Genomic DNA, 18,498 nt, shown 5'->3' on the forward strand with positions numbered 1-18,498 from the left:
CCAGCTCATCAGGCTCAACCCAGAGCTCCACTGCTTTGGGGTCAGATGAGGAGAAAGGAACCCTATGAGGCAGCTTCAAGAGTTGGCTCTAAACTGGAAAGTTAATGCTAAGGGGCTGCTAAGGATTGCTGTGGATTTCTGCTGTGGGGTTTGGTTCTGAAGGCAGAACCAGACACTCGGTTTTGGAATCTATAGCCCAATGAAGTGACCCTGCACAGCCTGGGGACAGCTGAGCCCCTGGCCTGTCCATCACTCCGGCCGCCAGGGCTGCTGCCCAGAGAACAAACCACACTAACTCACTTGTCCACAGCACATTATGTTGTGAAATATTTATTGCCTCCCCATCGGAAGAAAGAAACATTTCTCTCTTGGACATAATGAAGAACACGTTTCCAGCACTTAACAGCTGGAAGCTGGAAAGGTGGCCAAAGAAAATCCCTGGGTTTTTTTTCCCTTTAAAGTAAGCATCTGGGAAACTAATTCCTGGGGAAGAGGAACCTTCCTAAATCAATCCAAGGAAAGAGTCAAACTTGGTCACAATTTACAGGCAGGGGCTGATAAGATCATATTGTGAGTGTGATATCAACAACATGGTTTTTGTCTGCCCCTGTCAGCTTGACTCCAAGAGGATGAAGAGAGGCTGTTTTTATTTAATGAAATGCAGCAACTCATGCTGGCAGAGATTTTCAGTATGGTTTCAATCAGCCACTGAAATATCAGTCAGTTTTTTAATCTCCATCCCACATCCCTTCAGCTGATAGACTCTGGGTGATGCTGACATGTTCCCAACCCCTTGGGATGACAAGTGAGGTCCCTCCACTCCCTCAGCTTCAAACTGGGACCAACTTCTCCAGCCTGTGCCAGCATGAACATGAAATAACTAGCACACGGGCTTGCAAGCAAAACACTGCTTTGCCCAGGCCAGAGCCTCACAAAAACCCTTCCAAAGGATGAGAGGACCCCTATCCCTCTCCTTGCACTGTTAACACCATTAATCTCCACACTCTCAGTGCACCCTGAGGTCTGGAGGCAGTCACTGATGATGTAGCAGGGCTACACATTATCTGCTAAGGAAGCCCTGTGCCATGGCTGAATCAGCACCCAAAGGCAATGCCAGACTGCCCAAATCTGCTTCTGCTCCAGGTTCCAGAAGGTCCTGCTGGATGGGCACTCCCAGGTCAGTCAGTGCTCCTTGCCCCCACACCCTGCTCTGGATGCACTGAGTGCTCTTCCCAGAAGCACAAGCAGCTGACAAGAACAGAAATGCTCCACTTTGGATGAGAAGTCTGGGAAAATGTTTCTCCTCTAACTTTCATGACAGGTTTGAATTCTTTCAGAGGGAGGGCTACTGTAGTTGTTTTTAAACAGCACTGTAACCAATAACAGGAAATTGATGGTTTGCTATGTGTGGGACACAAGGCAGTCCCCTGGGGCAGGCTGCTGACTGTCCCCACCACGGCCATATCCTGTGTGCTGGCTGTCACTGCTGCCTGTGGAAAGCACCAACACTCTTCCAAGGGCCAGCAGAAGATGCAAGGAAGAAGGAAGGCAGAATCCAGAGCCAAATCTTACCAAATGTCCCATCCCCTGCACCCTGTGTCCTGCACCTGTGGGGCAGCTGAAGCCTTTGTCCAGGTTTGTTGCAGCTATACTGAACACCAAAGGCACCGCCAAAAATGAAGCGTGCCACATGCCCTGCCTTGGGGACAGGCAAAGAGACTCCCCTTGCTTCCTGGATCCCTGGCTGCCACATACCAGGCACAGGGAGGAAAGATGCTTCTGGCAAATTGAAGACTTCTCTTTGAGAAGCAGGGTTAGCTCACGCTGTTCTCCAGCGTTCTCCCCCCCAGCATGCGCCCGGGCTGTGCCAGAACAAACAGCACAGCAAATAAACAACACATTAAGACAGCGCACGCTGCGGACACGTGTGTCACTCTGCTCTCCAGCCCAGCAGCTCAGACATCCACAGCAGCCCTACTCTGCTCCCTGCAAAGCCCCATGTTCCTCTGACCTGCCCCAGGGATGCCCAAAGCAGGTTTTGCTGCTGACAGAAGCCCAGCCCAACTGCATCATCGCTCTGCTGAGGATGGATGCTTTGAGCCCATCTCCATCCAGCAGCTGCAAAGCACCTCTCTGTTAGTGCTGCTGCACTCAGCCAGCAGCAGCACTAACCCACTGCTCACATTCCCCACACCGAATTCCTGGCTGAGGCAGCAGCCAGGCCCGGAGGAAGCGGCACAGCCCGGAACTCCTCGAGCCCATCCATCGGTGTGTCTGAGGTCAGGCTCCTGACCCAGTTCCAGATCCGGGCGGTTTTTATTTGGGAGCACAGGGAGCTGTGCCGCCGGCCCTGCACCTGTCACCCCTCTCCTTTTCAGCAACCTGAGCCAGGGCCACCACACCACAAACTGCTCACATCCTGTCCCAGCCCCGGGGACACAGGCACGCAGAGCGGCACCAAGACTTGCTGCTGACGTTGGGATGTGGGGAAAATAAACCCCAAAGGCTTTCCAACGCTGGCACCAAAGACAACAGCCCAGCCATCTCATGTTTCCTCCTTCCTGGTCATGCAGGGACATGGTAACTGATCAGGCCCCCCACTGCAGAAATTCAAGTCCTCATCCCCACTCCCTGCCCAGAAAATAACATCACCAGGGGGTGATTCACTATCCCTCAACACAAGAGCAAAAAAAAGACCGGAACTCACATAGCAGTTATGGATGCACATAAATGGGATTACAAACTCAGCACCCAGTGCATGTCCCCACTGGACATGTGTGCAACCATCAGCACAGACATAGGGAATTCATCTTGATCAGGCTCTGGGATTTCCTCTGATTCAGACAGGGACACTGCTGCTGAAATCTGGAATCTGTGCTGCTCCTTGGAGCAGGAACCAAGGACACAAGGCTGGTACTTTGGAGACAGCAGTAGCGTTGCTGTAGTACATCATGCCAGTAGATTAACAAGAAGCTTTTATTGATCTTTTATTGGTGTGAATGTCCCAAAATACCTTTATAGCAGCCAAATAACTTCTACCCTTTGCTTAAACACTCACAGTTCTTCAGAGGCAGAGCCCTTTGAGTGCATTGAATACAGCCCCGTGTGTAACAGTGACATAACCACCATGGGTTCTGCAATAAGTGGTAATTAGGAAGAAGTGGAATCTCAACAGGACACTAACCTGAGCAGGTCTGGCTTATGAGCAGACAGTGTACTTCAGTCCATAGGAGGCCACTGTACTATAAGGCTATGCTCCCAAGGGGAGCTTTATAAATATATTCCAGGATAAACATTTGTAAATAGTGTCTTTCAACACTTGTCTTGAGAACAGATCCTTGATCTGTTTTTTCAAAAGAGAATCATCTTCAAAGGCAGGGAGGCAAAGCCATTCATGCAAACAGCATAGCTACACGCGATGCAGCTTGGCACTGGTCTCCAGAGCTGAGGTGGGTGTTTGCACCAGATGTGTGTCTACCAGGCACAGCCAAAGCCTCCCCTGCAATGCCTCCCAGCCCTGTTCCCAGGCACAGGGTTACAGCACCCTCACAGCCTCCAGAAATTCAATCTGCCTGGGGAAACGTGATCACCTCCATCCCTCTGCTGCCGAGGGACACGGGTCACATTCTGCCAGGATCACAGCAGAGCACACTGGCATCTGCCTAGAGCCCCACGGTTCATGAAATCAATATACAGCCCACAGCAGTCATTTGGTCTCCTCTGCTCTTTAAAGAGTTCCCTGCCTTGCTCTCCCCAGCCACAAAACCATGCTCTGGGTGGTCCCCTCCAAGACTGTAAATTGACTTGTTGAAAGCCTTAGCTAAAGAAAGGTCAGATGCCTTACAAACACAAAGTTGACCGTGCTGTACAACTATCCAGACATTATTCCAGGGATAGGGACATCCACACAGCTGCCTGCACCACAGCAGGCATTCATTCATACCTTATCCAGCTATGTGCCTGCACAGGTTTCCCCCAGAACAGCACCTACAGATGCAGCCTGGTGTCATGGCCCAAACCTGCACCTCTGGGTACACGACTGGGGTAAAGCTGGGGAGAGCTGTGGAGCCACTGTCCTTCCCTGGGGATGGCCAAATCCCACAAGATTTCTCAATATCCTTATTCTGATGGTTGTGAAGAAGGACAAACAGACAGAGAGCAGTGACAAGACCACAGATACACCTGACAGCAACCTGCAACTCTTATTCTGTTACCTGCAAACCACACAAGAAACTGCAATTTTGGACTGCATTAACACACTACAAAAAAAAATAAAAATCCCACACCTCAGACCCTAAAAAACATAAAATCACCTTGCAGAACCCCCAGCTGCCCAGCAATTTGAGAAAACCCAACTGTCCTACAAGAGCTCTCAGCCTGTTGCTGTGAAGCCACACAGCATCACTGCAGGGCAAACAGGCATTTACAGCTTGCTCAGCCCCTCCTGGTCCCCTGCTCCCACTGCCCAGCCCTGGGAAGGAACAGAGATAAGGGGAGTGCTACAGAAAACACAAGGGCTTAAGAAAGCTCTGATTTAGTGGAGATAAGAGGTCTGGGTGAGTAAGCACACACTGAAATAAAGACCACTGCTGAAAGAAGGGCAGGCATACGAGATGGCATGTGTCCAGGGTGGGGGGCACAGCACAGGTGTGTCTGACTTCAGAGGGTAAAAACCAGGTTTTTAAGCAATAGCCATTCTCATGGCACCACATCCTGATGAAATATAACCAACTGGCCTTCAGGCATCTCTGCAGATGCCTCGTGGATATCAGAGCAGCCCAGAGTGGGCACTCGCACAATCCAGGCAAAAAGCAGCACTGGTATAAAATAAATTAAAAAAAAAAAATTAAAAATACACAGTGTAGAGCAGCATCCTCCCACTGACCTGGCTGATGGTGTGTGAGCCCAGCCTCACCAAAAGCTCCCAGCACACTCTTCTAGCAGGTGCACAGACCTGCTACCAAAATTGTAGGAGAACTTCCTTCAGCAATAAAACACATTAACAACAAGGTGATGGGGGAAGAAAATAAAGGATAAACTGCATAGGAAAAAAAAAATAAATCACATCTCCAAACACAGGGCTTGCTGTATCAACAGGCAATCCCATTTCTGCAGCAAGCTCAGAGCCAGAGGGAGCCTGCTGGAAACAGAACTGCAACAACTGGGCTCTGCAGGGTCCAAATGAGCTCCACTCTCCTACCCAGTAACTCCAAACCAAGCCTTTCAGCTGCCAGCCCCAGGGATAACACAAGCCAGGAGTAATAGCTCAGCACAGCCCTTACCCTGAGCACACAATTCCCCAGGCTCCTTAATAAGACACACTAATTTTTCACGCTGTTAAGGGGAAAGCAAACAGCTCAGACATTTCTGTTCCTACATTAGGCTCTCAAGCACATTTGCTACGTATCTTATCAGCAGCTTCAGCAGCCTTTCTAAGCTGTTTCAAGACTTTGGCCTTCAGAAACCTGGAGAGGGGGTGGAAAAACCCTCTATTCATTCTTTCCAAAGCATAGCACATTTTCAAGAGGACATTCCTACCATCCAGAACAAACAAATGTTCCCAACTGTATGTTCTATGGGTTGTTTGAGTTGCAGCAAGTAAGATCAATACAGGTTCATTGCACAAGGAATTTAAATATTCTTAGAGGAGTTCCTGGGCCAGTTTAGAATTAAAAGGGAGAAGCCAGACAAAAGAATACTTGTCTGTGCTTTAGACAGCTTGCAGGCTGGTTTTTACACCCAGAGTTTTACAAGAACAGCTCCATCAGTCAGGACCACAAGCCTGTTGGGACGGGCTCTCCAGAGCGTGCTATGAGCTGTACAAATCTGGGACCTGCTCCATCCAGACATCCTAGGCTCTGCAGTACTAAAAATAAAAATTAAAAACATGCTATAAAAGAGCTATAGTAAGACCCTTTTCAGTACTTCCAAAGCCTTGCTGATTTGCTAAGTTTGTTCAGGAAGCCCTTGGCTAAATCACAGGCTGAAAAAGGAAACACTCAATACCCTTCCATAGGATACAAATAAGATTTTGTGCTTTGCATGAGACTTGAAACAGCATCTGCTTCTTCTGTGGCCAACAGTGAATTAGATCTCTGTGACATTCCCAGTTTTCTGGAGGTCCTGGTCAGGGATGCCAGGATCTTACCAAAACACAGTATGTACACAGACAAACACCACCTGAGCTGCCATGACAAACAGGAGCCAAATTTGTGTCCCACGGGCACAGTGGGCAGAGCAAAGTGTTAGAGCACAAGCCCAGGTGTCAGCCCACCACAGAGAGGAAGAGCTGCCTCACCTTCTCTGTACAACATTCCAGGGCCCTGGGGATCACTATTTCAGCTGCAGCAAGGAGTGAAATCCCAGACACCTCAATTCACTACTTTTCTTGCCATTATCAGTACAGCTCTGAATTTGTGACAAAAATTACTTAACCCTTCATGGAGCACTCAGGAATTGCTAAGCAGAGCCTCCACCTACAACACACTGAAAGGTGCATGGTCAACCAACATCTGCACCACAAACTGAATTCTACTATAAACCCCAGCCCTGTTGCATCTCAGCTCTTAATCCAACTAAAAAACCCCCAAGACCGATTTTAACCTTGACAAGGCACAACTTGTACGTCTGTGACACAGCAATTTCCCATCAAAGAGAGGATTTCAGACCCAGCCTGTCTGTAACCTACCCAAGTCCTCTTTTTCCTTGCATTTATGGGATTTAAAAAAAAAAAAAAAAAACCAAAAAAACAAACAAACAAACAAACAAAAAAAAAAAACCAAAAAAAAAAAAAACCACAAAACCACATGTCACACACTTCACTTCCAGAGCTTGCAGGAAATCCACTAAGTCGCATGCCAGCTTCAGCTCCAAGGGTTTCCTTGGGCTGTTCTCTCAGCAACAAGGAGAACAAAGCAATCTTGGCAGCAGGCCACACTACAAGCAAGTATTTCCCCCAGTTCCCTGGGATGAAGTGGATATCCTGCCACAAACCTGCGCACATGGGAAGGGTGAGGAGGGGAAGGAAACGGAAAAGGATGGATTAGCTCAAAATTGGCACAATGTGAGAGATCTCAGCTTGCCACCAAAAGCCCCTGAAAGACTTTTCATTTTAAATGGCCAAGTGCCAATGATGCATGACTCACACAAGCCTCAGGAACCCCAAGCTCCCCAGCACCCAAAAAGAATACACTTAAATCCTCTCTCCACTGGATTTGGAAGGTCATATGGATAAGGGGCATATGGATGCCCAAGCTCTGGCATCTTATTTCTGTCTAGTTCTAAACCCAGTTCTTGGGGGTGGCAAATTCCTGTCTTTCCTTGTATTTCTTCACCATTTCCAGGGCCAAGTGGTTTTGGAAAGCCCCTCTCTGGATCACTGTCAGGCTCCAGATCCCAAATGCACTAAGATAACCCAGCTCCAACAGGAAAAGCCTCCCTTGCATGTTTATTAGGTCCCTGCACCAAACCCAACTGCACCCAGCTTCCAGGCAGCACTAATTTCTGTAATTCCTGCTTCTGTAATTCCCCTGCATGGCTCTGCAAGCCTTGACAGCGCTGGCTTTAAAGCCTGGTCGTTAGCAGATTTCAACAAAGCCAAACCCAACACATGCAAGCAGGTTTATTCTTCTAAAAATCTGCATCCCAGCCATACACCACGTTAGCATTTGTCAGCAGGTTTCCCCACCATGACACTGCCATTCACAGCCAGGCAAGCTGACCCAACAGCAGCACATAGCAGGGTCACAGCAGGATTAACATTCCCTCCAGTACTGCTAACACCAGCACAGATCTGCAGCTACACTGTTTGTGGGGAGCTCTTGCTGCTATTCAGACCTACAAGGCTCATAAGAACATGGGGTTTGTCCTCACAATCCCCCCCAGACCCCCTTGTATTTCCAGCCCTATTTACAGAAACGTGAAGCAAGCCTGCTCCAAGGCAGAAAACAACGACTGGTAGAGAAAGAAATAGCCAAACCCCTTCCTGGAGCCCAGCCAAAATCTTTGTGCCCACTAAGTTTGGATGGATGCAGACTTTGCAAAAGCCTGGAACAGGATTAAGGAACAGCTTTAGCAAACAGCCAGGACAACAACAGTGAAGTCATGATGAAGCCAGCGATACAGATTGCTGTTTGCAGTCATGAGTCTGTGTTTACAGTTTGCAGCTATGTGCAAATACCAGAAAGCCATTCTTTTCCTCTTCCCATCAGGGCTTGGCATTATGCACATTTAACTAGATCCAAGAGATGCCTACAGCAGCATGCCAGCTGGATTTTGGGCACAGGGCATGCTCCAACCCACAGTGATGGGAACTTGCAGGAACCCATAAATAGAGCTCAGCAGAGTGTGTGTGAGGGAGAGCTCTGCATCAAAGCAGGCAGAGAAAGAAAGGGGAAAGAGAAACTAAAAAAATAAATTGTGGCAATTCTCAATTCGCCTGTTTGCTTATCCCTGCATGGGTTACACAAACAACCACTGCCAAAACTCAGGATGCCAAGCAGAAGATGCAAAGTGATTCTCAGGCAGGGCACACCAACTATAGCAAGTTACAAACACCAGCTCTGCCAGGAAATCTGCTCCATCAAAGACAGTTTACAGAACACAGCTCCATGGGAAAAGCCAGTGATATGCAGATAAAGGCAACTTCTTTTGAGGGAAACTGTTTTAACTTCCAGATAACCATGTATACCATGCAACAGGAGCTCAGCTGGCTTAAGTCTGCTGGCTGAACCCCAGCTTCTCCAGGTAGATGTAGCTGGGAACAGGGTGCTTTCTGCCACATCATCTCCCAGGAACGTTTTGCTGTTTAACAGAGGGAAGGACAAGAATGTCCACCTGCCATGCTAACACTGCTCTCCAGGAGCTCTGACTGACGAGACTGGGTGCAGCAGCAATTGCCAGCCCCATTACCTGCTCATCCTCTCCCTGCCCCTGTCTGGCTGCCTTGCCAAAGCCCTGGGGCCAGGCTAGGGTGCCTGGAGGAAACAGGCAACTGTGGCTTCCTACACTGCACAAACAGGAGCTGGCAGCATCCAGACCCACCTTCCATTAGCAGTGACCTCATGTTAACAAAGGCGTTTTCATAGTTATGCTTGGCAAGTCCTTCTGTGGGGAACAAAATGTCACTCCTCTCATTCTTGTCAGAGTCTCTGGTGACCAAAGGAGTCCCAAACCACAGCTCAGTCCTTGCCTTGTGCAGAGTCATCCAAGTGTCACTCTCATGGCTTTGTCCTCTTCCTCCCTGGATCTCCCAGTATGACTCATCCCTGTTCCCATCTCTCCTCCCTAACCCCTGATGCCTCCAGAAGCAAAACCTCAGTTACCAGGTCTGTGTGAATAGCCCACATTTCCCTAATCAACTGCCACTGATCTGGAGTCTGCTCTTAAACCATTTAGGAAGACTCTTTCACCCCAGCACACCAGGCATGTGCCTTCCTACTGATCTCTGCTTTTATTTCTATCAAATGGGAAGCAGTGTACTATTTATTGCACTGCTTGGCATTACACATAGGAGGGGAGGTCTGGAATTTGAAGAGCACTGAATCCAGAAAACAGGAAACGACTGAGGATCAAGGCTGGGCACAGCCTGAAGGCCCATGTTTATGACTATAATAAAAGGATAAGGCAGAGATGAATGCAGGGCTGAGCCAGGCTTGGTAAAGCATCAAAAGAAAGGTGCAGGGGGCTAGAACAGGCTTGAAAGAGCAGAGAAGCTGACTAGGCAGATGATCAAAAGTGTATTTAGCATCCTCCCTGGCAGCTCTGTGGATCTGAGCCAGGACAAAGCTGTGCTGGAGCTGAGAGGGCAAGGACAGTCCGGGAACCGTGCCCAGGAAGCAGGAAGAGCTCACTTGAGGGGCTTCTCATCCTGACCAGGATGAGTGTCAAGTGCTAAACTGGCTGTGCAGTGCCACAGGATGAGCCTGTCTCTCAGTCCCACACAAAGAGCAGGGCGTGAGCCCTCAGCTTCAGCACTCAGGGCTGTAAGACACGAGTTCATGGACCCACAGGCTGAGGGATGCTCTCACTTGCTGGAAAAAGTGACAGACAGAAGAGAAGGGCTGCACAGAGCCCAGCCAAGAGCTTGACTCAAGAAATCATTCTCTTGTGCAACAGATTTTGTAGTCATTGGCCTGGTGCTACACAGGCTCCTGCACATGTGCCTTGCACAGATGATGGAGACAAAATGCAGTGCTCCCATTCTGCAGGTGGGACACACCAAAGCACAGAAAATTCTAAACCACTCAAAGGGATGCCAGCATGCTCTGTGTCAGGGCTGTGAACCTCTCTGCTTCCACTGGCCATAATGACCTGCCCAGAAAGCTCCCTGTAACATCTCTGAGGGAGGAGAACACTGCACAAGCAGGGAGCTGACCCAGGCAGCCCCACTCTGCTCTGACTCGCCTGGTACAGCCACGCACGGAGCTGACCCCAGAGCACGTGTACCCACACACACCCCAGCCAGGGCTCTTGTTCTCCAGCCCAGCCAAGCAGACACTTTCCAGGAGAACAGCAAAAAATTACCAGGCTTGCCTTCCAGCTATTCATTACAAACTAAAGCCTCCCCTACTCCAGCCTGACCTCTCCCCAGCCCACGCTCACCCCGAGGCTCTCTCCTAATCTTTGAAGAATCCCAGGGAGCTGAGAATGAAGGGACAGCCTGGAGGAAATAAGAAGCTCCACAGTAGGAGATCTCACTGTCAGCCTCTTTGTTTCTCATCACAACAACTATAAATAGGCAACAACACCTAGGGAGAAACCAGAGTGGAAATCTTGCATGCATTTCTCAGAACCAGCAATTATCCTTTCATCAGTCATTACCTGGAGCTGCTCTTGGGGGAGGAGGCTGAGGCTTATTTTAACACCTGGTTCAGGTCTAGGCAGAGCAAGCACAGCCTCTGGGAAGATTTAGCTGTTGAAGCACATGGGTCATTTGTATGAGATGCAAAGGCCAGGCAGAAACAACCTCCCTGAGGCCACAGAAGGTGCCACAGCGCTGGGTGACCTGCCCCAAGCCTCCTGCTCCTCCCTGTGCTCACAGCCTGGCAGACGTGAGCCAAGGCAGGTCTTCTGGAATCTGATATTACAAGAGAAATCCTTTCTACCCACTGCAGCCCTGGAAGACTGATTTTAAGCAGTACTGGTTCACGACTTGAATAAACACAGCATACAATTAAAATTCAAGTGTTTACCTACACCAGTATTCTGCACATCTTTTCCCTTAACAGCAACAAAGAGGAAAGAAGTTTCAGCCTTGGCTGCTCTGTGTCCTGGAGCTTGGCATCCAACTTGGCAAGGCTGTTTGAAAAGGAGAGGATGGGTCTGCTCTTGCTGCCAGAGGAGACAGATCCCCACTTGATTAACAAGCAGACACTCCCTTCCCGCTCACCTGAGCGGCTCCCACACAGCCCTTGGAGCCAGGAATCTGGTGGGAGCTGGCAGATGGCCCTTCTCGACCTTTCTGTGCTAAGTGAAGGCAAAAATCTCACTTTATCAACACCAAAAAAAAAAAAAAAAAGAAATTAAAAAATTTAAATAGCTGCTGGCCCAGGTCAGGGGAACTGCAGCTTTGAAGAAAACAGAAGAGACTTCACAGCTAAGTTAATTTAAACAATAAAGTGTGAAATAAATTGAGAGAGAAGATCCATCCACTTGGGCTTGGTGCCAGCTCCCAGTGCTGCACACTCTCCCCATCACACCTTTCCTGCCTTTACCAGAAGCAGCACTACAAATGTACACCCTGCTTCCATTCCACATCCATGGCAAAGCAGCCACAGACCATCTCAGATCAGGGAACTGCAGCTCTGAAACCTATAAACAAAGATCGTGATCTACTTTTGAAGGATTTTATGGCAATTGGAGAGGACTCTACATAGGAGAAAAGACCACAGGCTCTGCTGTTGAAAGTAAAAAAAAGTTTTCTGCTCAGCCTACTTAATGTGCTTTATTTTTAATGCTGCTTTTTCTCCAACAGCCAGAGAACAATTTGGAGAAAGAACGTCTTTGTTAGAAATTTTACGCCCCAGCCCTTTATTTAAGGTGCAAAAGCTCACAATAAATGTCACTAAGCTCTCCCACCCCTTTCCCACAGTGGTGCCCCAGCACAACGAAGACCAAGTAGGAGTAACTACCAAATTACTTCTCAGCAGTAAGAAGTTAAGAAAAGTAAAAATGATGTGGAAAAAAAAAAAACAAAACCAAAAACAAACCTTAAATCCTCGCCCATTCTTGGAATGTTCCATGAAAAACACACCAGGCAGGTAAGGCAGCCCTGAGAGAAATGGACATTGTGCATTTTTCAGGGATGTCTGCTGGGGAAAATACTGCAGAAGACATCCCCAGTGAGAGGAAGGAAGATAAGAGACTTCAGCTTTTCCCCTGTGTACAGCAAGAAGGAACAAGAATGCTAAGGAAATGTAAGCAGCAGCCTCATCACCCAGAGGCTGAAAGGGTTCCCAAAGAAAAGGAAATTAAGTTGCAAACGAAACAAGGTGGAAAAAAAAAGGGAGAAATTTAAATGGTTTCCAGCTGAAAATGCTGGGTGACCACCACCCCTATCCCACATCAAGCCTAGGGAAAGCAGCCTCTAGGACATCATCTTTATTCATGAAGAACCCTGAGTGCTCCCTTGGGTTTCATGATTAAACTCCCTCAAGAAAGATTTTTCAGTTAATTAAGCCAGGGAATAAGTATCAGATTCATTTTCATGTTGAAGGCTTTTGCTGGGAACAGGGAGGTGAGCCTCAGCCCATCAGTTTGCAGGGATTTCCTTCCAGCTGCCCTTCAAAGAGGGCTCCTGAAGACCTCCACCAGCAGCTCCCATTACTATTTCAACTAAATTAAAATAAATGGATGAAATGGAAAACTGAGATGGAACAAATTTCAGTGCTGTTACATACAAGGTACTATGCTCTGGATCAGTGATACTCCATTAGCATTAGGCCAGGTCTAACCCAGCCCATTTCTACCAAAGACAACTAAGAATTTAATACTCATTAATGTTAATTATATGAATACTCATTAACAAGAATACAGTTCACACAACAAGGACTGAGTTGTTCATGCAAGTCAGGCATTTAGCTATACCTGCTCATTTGTAGGCATCCTGCACATCAAACCACTGTGCAAAGCTGATCCTGAGGGGATACAATTGCAGTGCAAAATGGAAAGGAAGTAGGTTTATGTCCTAAAAACCCACCACAGGAAAAGCACCCAGCTCCTTTTGACCAAGTTTCACACTGAAGGACCAGCAGCCTGTTGGCCAAGGACTGAAGCACTTTGTGTGTTTTTTGTATCAACACCTCTACTCTGGAGCTGAAGAGCCTGGCAAACACAAGTTAATCGTTTCAGAGGCCAAAAAAAGTGATAGCTTTGGCAGATCCTGTTGTAATTAGTAGGAAACTCAAAGAGGTGCTTCTCAAAGCATGCAGAAATTCATCAATCTTCTCCCTTGCTGAGACACATCCCACAGTGACTGCAGAACACACCTTTGCACTGGCCCTGGAGCATGGCTCACAATTCCTTTCATTTCCTTTCCATCTCTGTGAATTACCAATGAATGCAACTTCCTCCTTTCCTCCTTCTAACCCCAAAGGGAGCTGCATTTTAAGGAGCTCTGGAGGTCTCCAAAGGAGGAGGCTTCACTTCTCTCCTCAGCAGAAGTGAATGGATGTTGGTGCTTCTGTCAGGCATTGCCCAACAGAGTATCTCTGGGGTATCCATCAGAACTCTCTGCAAAGCTTCAGTCTGAAATCCTGCTGCTCTCTCGTGTCACCAGGGCCAGCAAACAGCACAGGGGAGATGGGGGCTGCTACCCAGCCACCTTCTCACTGCAGGAATAACCTCAAGCAAGCACTGGCACGAAGCTCCTGCTCTTGCATGACTGCAAGCATTCCTCCCCCAGTTTATCACCAAGCACCAACTATCCATAAACATCTCAAGGAAGGGCTGCCCTGGGCTCACCTTCATGCAAGGAAGATGTCAGGCTCTGGCAGGGAGCCAGCCATTCATGTTTCTTTAAACCTTGTCAGCTCTGACTCAAACGACCTTTTTAGGGGGAAAAAAAAAAAAAAAAAATCTTCCATCACACCCCTTCCTCCCCTCCACCCACTGTGGCACTTAATCACAGCAGGATCACAGGGGACAATTCCCATGGTGACTGTGAGTCATGGTGTCCTGTCCCTCTGCACAGCCTGCAGCAGAGGCACGTTCCCCTTTCCAGGCAGGAGAGGAAAGAGCCTGGAGCTGAACAGCAGCACAACAGGTTTAAGAGTCTCCACCACAACACGGACCTTTGCCTTCCAAGCCAGGTAGGACAGCCACTTTTTGGGATTTTGACAAGTCCGGATTATTCAGCAGTGCCCTCCCAGCACAGAGCACCCTCAGCTCTTCTACTCTCCAAAACCTGAGCTGTGATTCATATGGTGCCATGATGTATTTCACACCAAATTCATGCAGTGGCCCAGCCATTCATCCCAAATATACTAAGTATAAGGTCATGATTAAAAGCAGTAAGAAAAAAACAAATTCTCTCTCCATACTCCTCAGCACCTCCTAAAATCCATTTAACTTCCCTCCCTGGAGCTGTTTGATATTTCTGGCACTCAGACCCTGGTCTGACATGAAAACCTTCAAGTGACTTTTCCTCCTCTTGCAGCTTTTCTCCACCCCAGTTCTGAAATGAAAAACCACTCCTCCCCCAGGAGGCAGGAACAGACCAGGTATCAGCAGAGCAATTCCCATCCAAGCTCCCAGCAGATAATGGGAACACAGCCCCTTCCCAAGGCAGGGGGGGAGCCCTGACCTGCCCTGCTGATGAAGCCATTAGGATTAGGCTGCTGCTGGCACTATGGCGTGAGGAGAGTGTTTAATATCCTTACAATAGCTAGGTGGCCAGCCCAAGCCATTCTGCAACTTATTTTCTGGCTGTGAATATTCCTCCTTCTCTCCTTCCCACTGGATTTTAACACCTCTGTGAGGAGAGCAAGCTCCCAGCCAGCAAAAAGCAAAGACCAACAGGCTGCTTAATTAACTGACCCTCTCCCAGTTGCCACAGCCTCGCCAAAGGCTGGAGAAACCAAATTCCAGCTGGTAATTAAGCACTTGTGGCTGGAGAGGGACAGAGCCAGCAGGGAAGCACAGCAGCAAAGGAAGGGGCTGACACCACAATAGCCTGTGCCAGCCCCCGTGTGCCCCCAGTGCCATCAGCACTCCAGGCACTCATGAGCCACCAGAGGGACAAAAGCTTTTAGTGGCTCTGAGTCCCTTAAATTAAACTTTAATTGGTCCAAGAGCTCTCCAGATTGATACACAGAGCCAAGGAGAGGCCTTGTTTGCCAGCCAAAAAAAAGCCCTGCTGTCAGACATGCCCATGAGGGTGTTGCTACCTGTGCTGTTTGCACTGGCATCCAAGGAATTTGGGAAGCCTGGCTGCCAGGTACACTGCCTGATCCTGCACTTGCCCTGCTGACCACACTGGGCCCCAAGAATTCCTCTCTCTTCTAGCCTTTCAACCAGAGTCAACTTCAAAAGGAGGAAATTAGCGATTCTCTAACATTTAATCTGCTTCTATTGCCCGACTACCAAAACAAAGGAGCTAAAAGCAAAGAACTGACTCTCACCAGGTTATTATAGCAATTACATGCAATAGGGGGAAGCCACTAAAACCAGCTGAAGCTTTAGGCTTTTGCTGCCCTTGGGACCAGCTGAGTTTATGATGTATTGCAAAGGTGACAAGGAAGCAAAGGGTCTGTAAGCCCAGAAAAAAATCACACCAGGTGAAGCATCTTCCACCAGCACCACACATCCCAATTCTGGTAGCAATCCTGCAGAAATGATGGTGCAATCCCATCTCCCTGGGTACCCAGGGCAAACAGACCCAGAAGAGAGAAGGTCACATAGACCAGCTCGGTTTTAATAGTACTGAAGTCCTCCCAAATTATTCCAGGCTCTGGCTCCCAGCACAGCAGCTCTGAAGGCTCCAAGTCCCCAGGTGAGCCAAACTCAGCAGCTTGCAGGCACACAGTGCAGCTGGATTAGCTCTGGCCTAAAGCCAGAAAGTTGCCACAGAGAATGACAGAAAGGAGGAGAAGCTCCTGAGGAAAGCTGATCTTTGAAAATCCCTCTCCAGAGGGACAGAAAAGCCACATTGCAGGCTGGCCCTTGGTCACAGGGGGAGTGAATGCAAAGCAATCCACCCACCAGCACAGCCCTGCCAGCTGGGATGTTTCTGAGACACAGCAGATGCCACCCACGCTGGTGAGGGCTCAGCTCCCCAGGAGGCTTTGCCCACACAGCTCTGGTGCCCTGGGCAGCAGCAGATATTTCACTGCTGCTGGTACAGCACAGCTTTAGACAGCTGGCACTCATGGAGTGAATAAATTTATGAAGGGTGTTTGGCAGACTCCAAACAAGTGCTATAGTAAGGCAGGGAGCAGATCAGAGAATCCTGGGGACTAAAGTGTGTGTTGGAAACATCTAACTGAAGGGCATCTCATCAGTACAGCCTGGCTATCTGTGGATGCAAATTTGGAGTCAGGCAGATTGCAGTGGCAAATGAGCCTTTAGCAGAGAGAGTAAAGATGTACCTGTGAACTCCTTGTAAAATTTTGGTATCTGAAAAATCTCGAAATCCCTGTAAAACAAAGCAAACTCCCAAAGCAGAGCTGCAGAGCTTGGGGAAGCATCTCTTGAAGTGAGAGCCCATCCCTACCTGTTCATGGAGGCACTTCAGTAGATACCTGCTAAAGTGCTGAAGACTGACAGAGCAAATGTCCCAAACCCTGAATGACAATGGCTAAGGCTGCCAGGGAACAAAGACCTCACACATCCCCTGTCCCAAGGATTGAGGAGCTCCCCTATGCAGCAGCTGGAGCAGCAGTTCCATACCCCAGAGCAGACCCACAAAACAAACTTTGCTTTGTGAGCTCCTCAGGCCTTCCTGCCTGCACAGCTCCAGCCAGGACACCTTTGCTGCTGCTCCCCTCTAAGCTGAGGGAAGTCTGAGAGTCCCTCCATTTCCAGAGGGACATTCTGCAGGGGAACAGGAGCAGCAGAGGAGGTGGCAGAGAGGGTCTGGCAGCTCTGCTATTAGAGTGGTAATTCCCTTTGACTTGCCACCAAGAGACCAAACATCCATTGTCACCCTTTGTCTTTTACAGAGAGATCTTCAGCACGGATTTGCTGTCTTTTAAAGAGTTTTAAACACACCAGTTCAAAGTTTTAGAGTCCAGCCTTGAATATCTCAGGGCTGTATTTTCCCATTTTGGGGCGAGGCGTTGCTAAGTGCCCCCCTTTGAGAGGCAGGTACCCTCTAAGGGGAATAGCACCTACATAACATGATGAGTTTCCACAAGTGACTCAACATTTAGGGAAGATCTATATAGTAACAACAAAGAACACAACGTAGTTAATATTACAAACAGGCTTTTCCCTTCCCTATTTTAACCAAAGCCTCCTGCCCTGTCATCAAATGATGGATTTTGTTCCAGCAAGGTCCACTAAAGGATTTTAGAAGCAGGAAAGCAGTTCCTCAGTATACAACATAACAAAGAAAGGATTTGTGTTACCTGCCCAAGGTCCAGGGTGACGTTGACCTGGTTGAACTCCAGCCCCCTGGAGAGGGGGGGGCTCTGCCACCAGCGCTCTGTGCCATCAATAGCATTGGTGATGGGGTGGGCCTTGTTGCTGTTTGCAGAGGAGCAGATGTCGCAGTACTGGCCCTGGCAGAAAGTACAAAAACAACACTTAACTCCAGCCAGGAAAACGTGGTACAAAGCAGTCAGGTATAACAGCAATTCAGAAAATACAGGGTGCAAGCCTGCTAATGCAAATCAAAATACAGAAAGTTTTGTTTGCACTAATTTAAAGTGTGGATGCAAAAAGGTAAATGAAAAAGCTTAAAACCCCCACAACCACCCAGTGCAGAATTTGGGCTGGTCAGAGCAGTGTCCCTTCTGAATTTCAGATATGTAGTGAACATTGACAAAGGATCCCAGACCCAAAGGACCAGAGGCAGAGGAAGCAGTATCTGAGGGAGAAGCTGCAGTGCAACGGAGAGCAGTGGCTCAAACTCCATGGTCAGCAGCTCCTGTGCTGAGGCTGCCACTCACACCCACCCCTGTGAGCCCAGAGAGCCTGACCTGAACCATTCAGCCATTTCTGTGCACTCAGACTGGCAGCTCCTCAGCCCAGCTCCCTGCAATCTGTTTCTTGTCCACCTATTCACTGCACAATATAGTTCTTTCAGCTGCATTTTCAAGCTTAGTCTTGCAGCCAAGTCCTTTTGCTGATGATGCTGCAATGCAAGGCCAGAAAGGGACAGCCCCAGCTGTCAGCTGGCCAAGGACTGCCATCACTTCTCTGCTTTGCTTTTGTGGCCAGAGTGGTTTTGTCAGCTCCATGGACACGCTGCCAGAGAAAACAACCCCACAACTTTAACAGCACCTCCTGAGCAGGATCAGACAAAGACCTGAGCTGTTAGGGGCAATTCTTTCTCTC

At 48.6% G+C, this 18,498-nt stretch overlaps 1 protein-coding gene across 2 annotated transcripts in view; it reads right to left on the reverse strand.

Annotated features, from left to right (window-relative positions):
• LAMA5 (laminin subunit alpha 5) overlaps positions 1-18,498 on the reverse strand; it is an 85,339-nt gene that overhangs the window by 61,633 nt on the left and 5,208 nt on the right. For both annotated transcript variants that reach the window (XM_056507842.1, XM_056507841.1), the window contains exon 2: positions 17,568-17,720. In XM_056507842.1, the coding sequence (XP_056363817.1) occupies positions 17,568-17,720 (153 nt within the window). The remainder of the gene's footprint in view (positions 1-17,567; positions 17,721-18,498) is intronic.

The sequence above is a fragment of the Oenanthe melanoleuca genome, chromosome 20, assembly GCF_029582105.1.
Source record: "Oenanthe melanoleuca isolate GR-GAL-2019-014 chromosome 20, OMel1.0, whole genome shotgun sequence".
NCBI lineage: Eukaryota > Metazoa > Chordata > Aves > Passeriformes > Muscicapidae > Oenanthe > Oenanthe melanoleuca.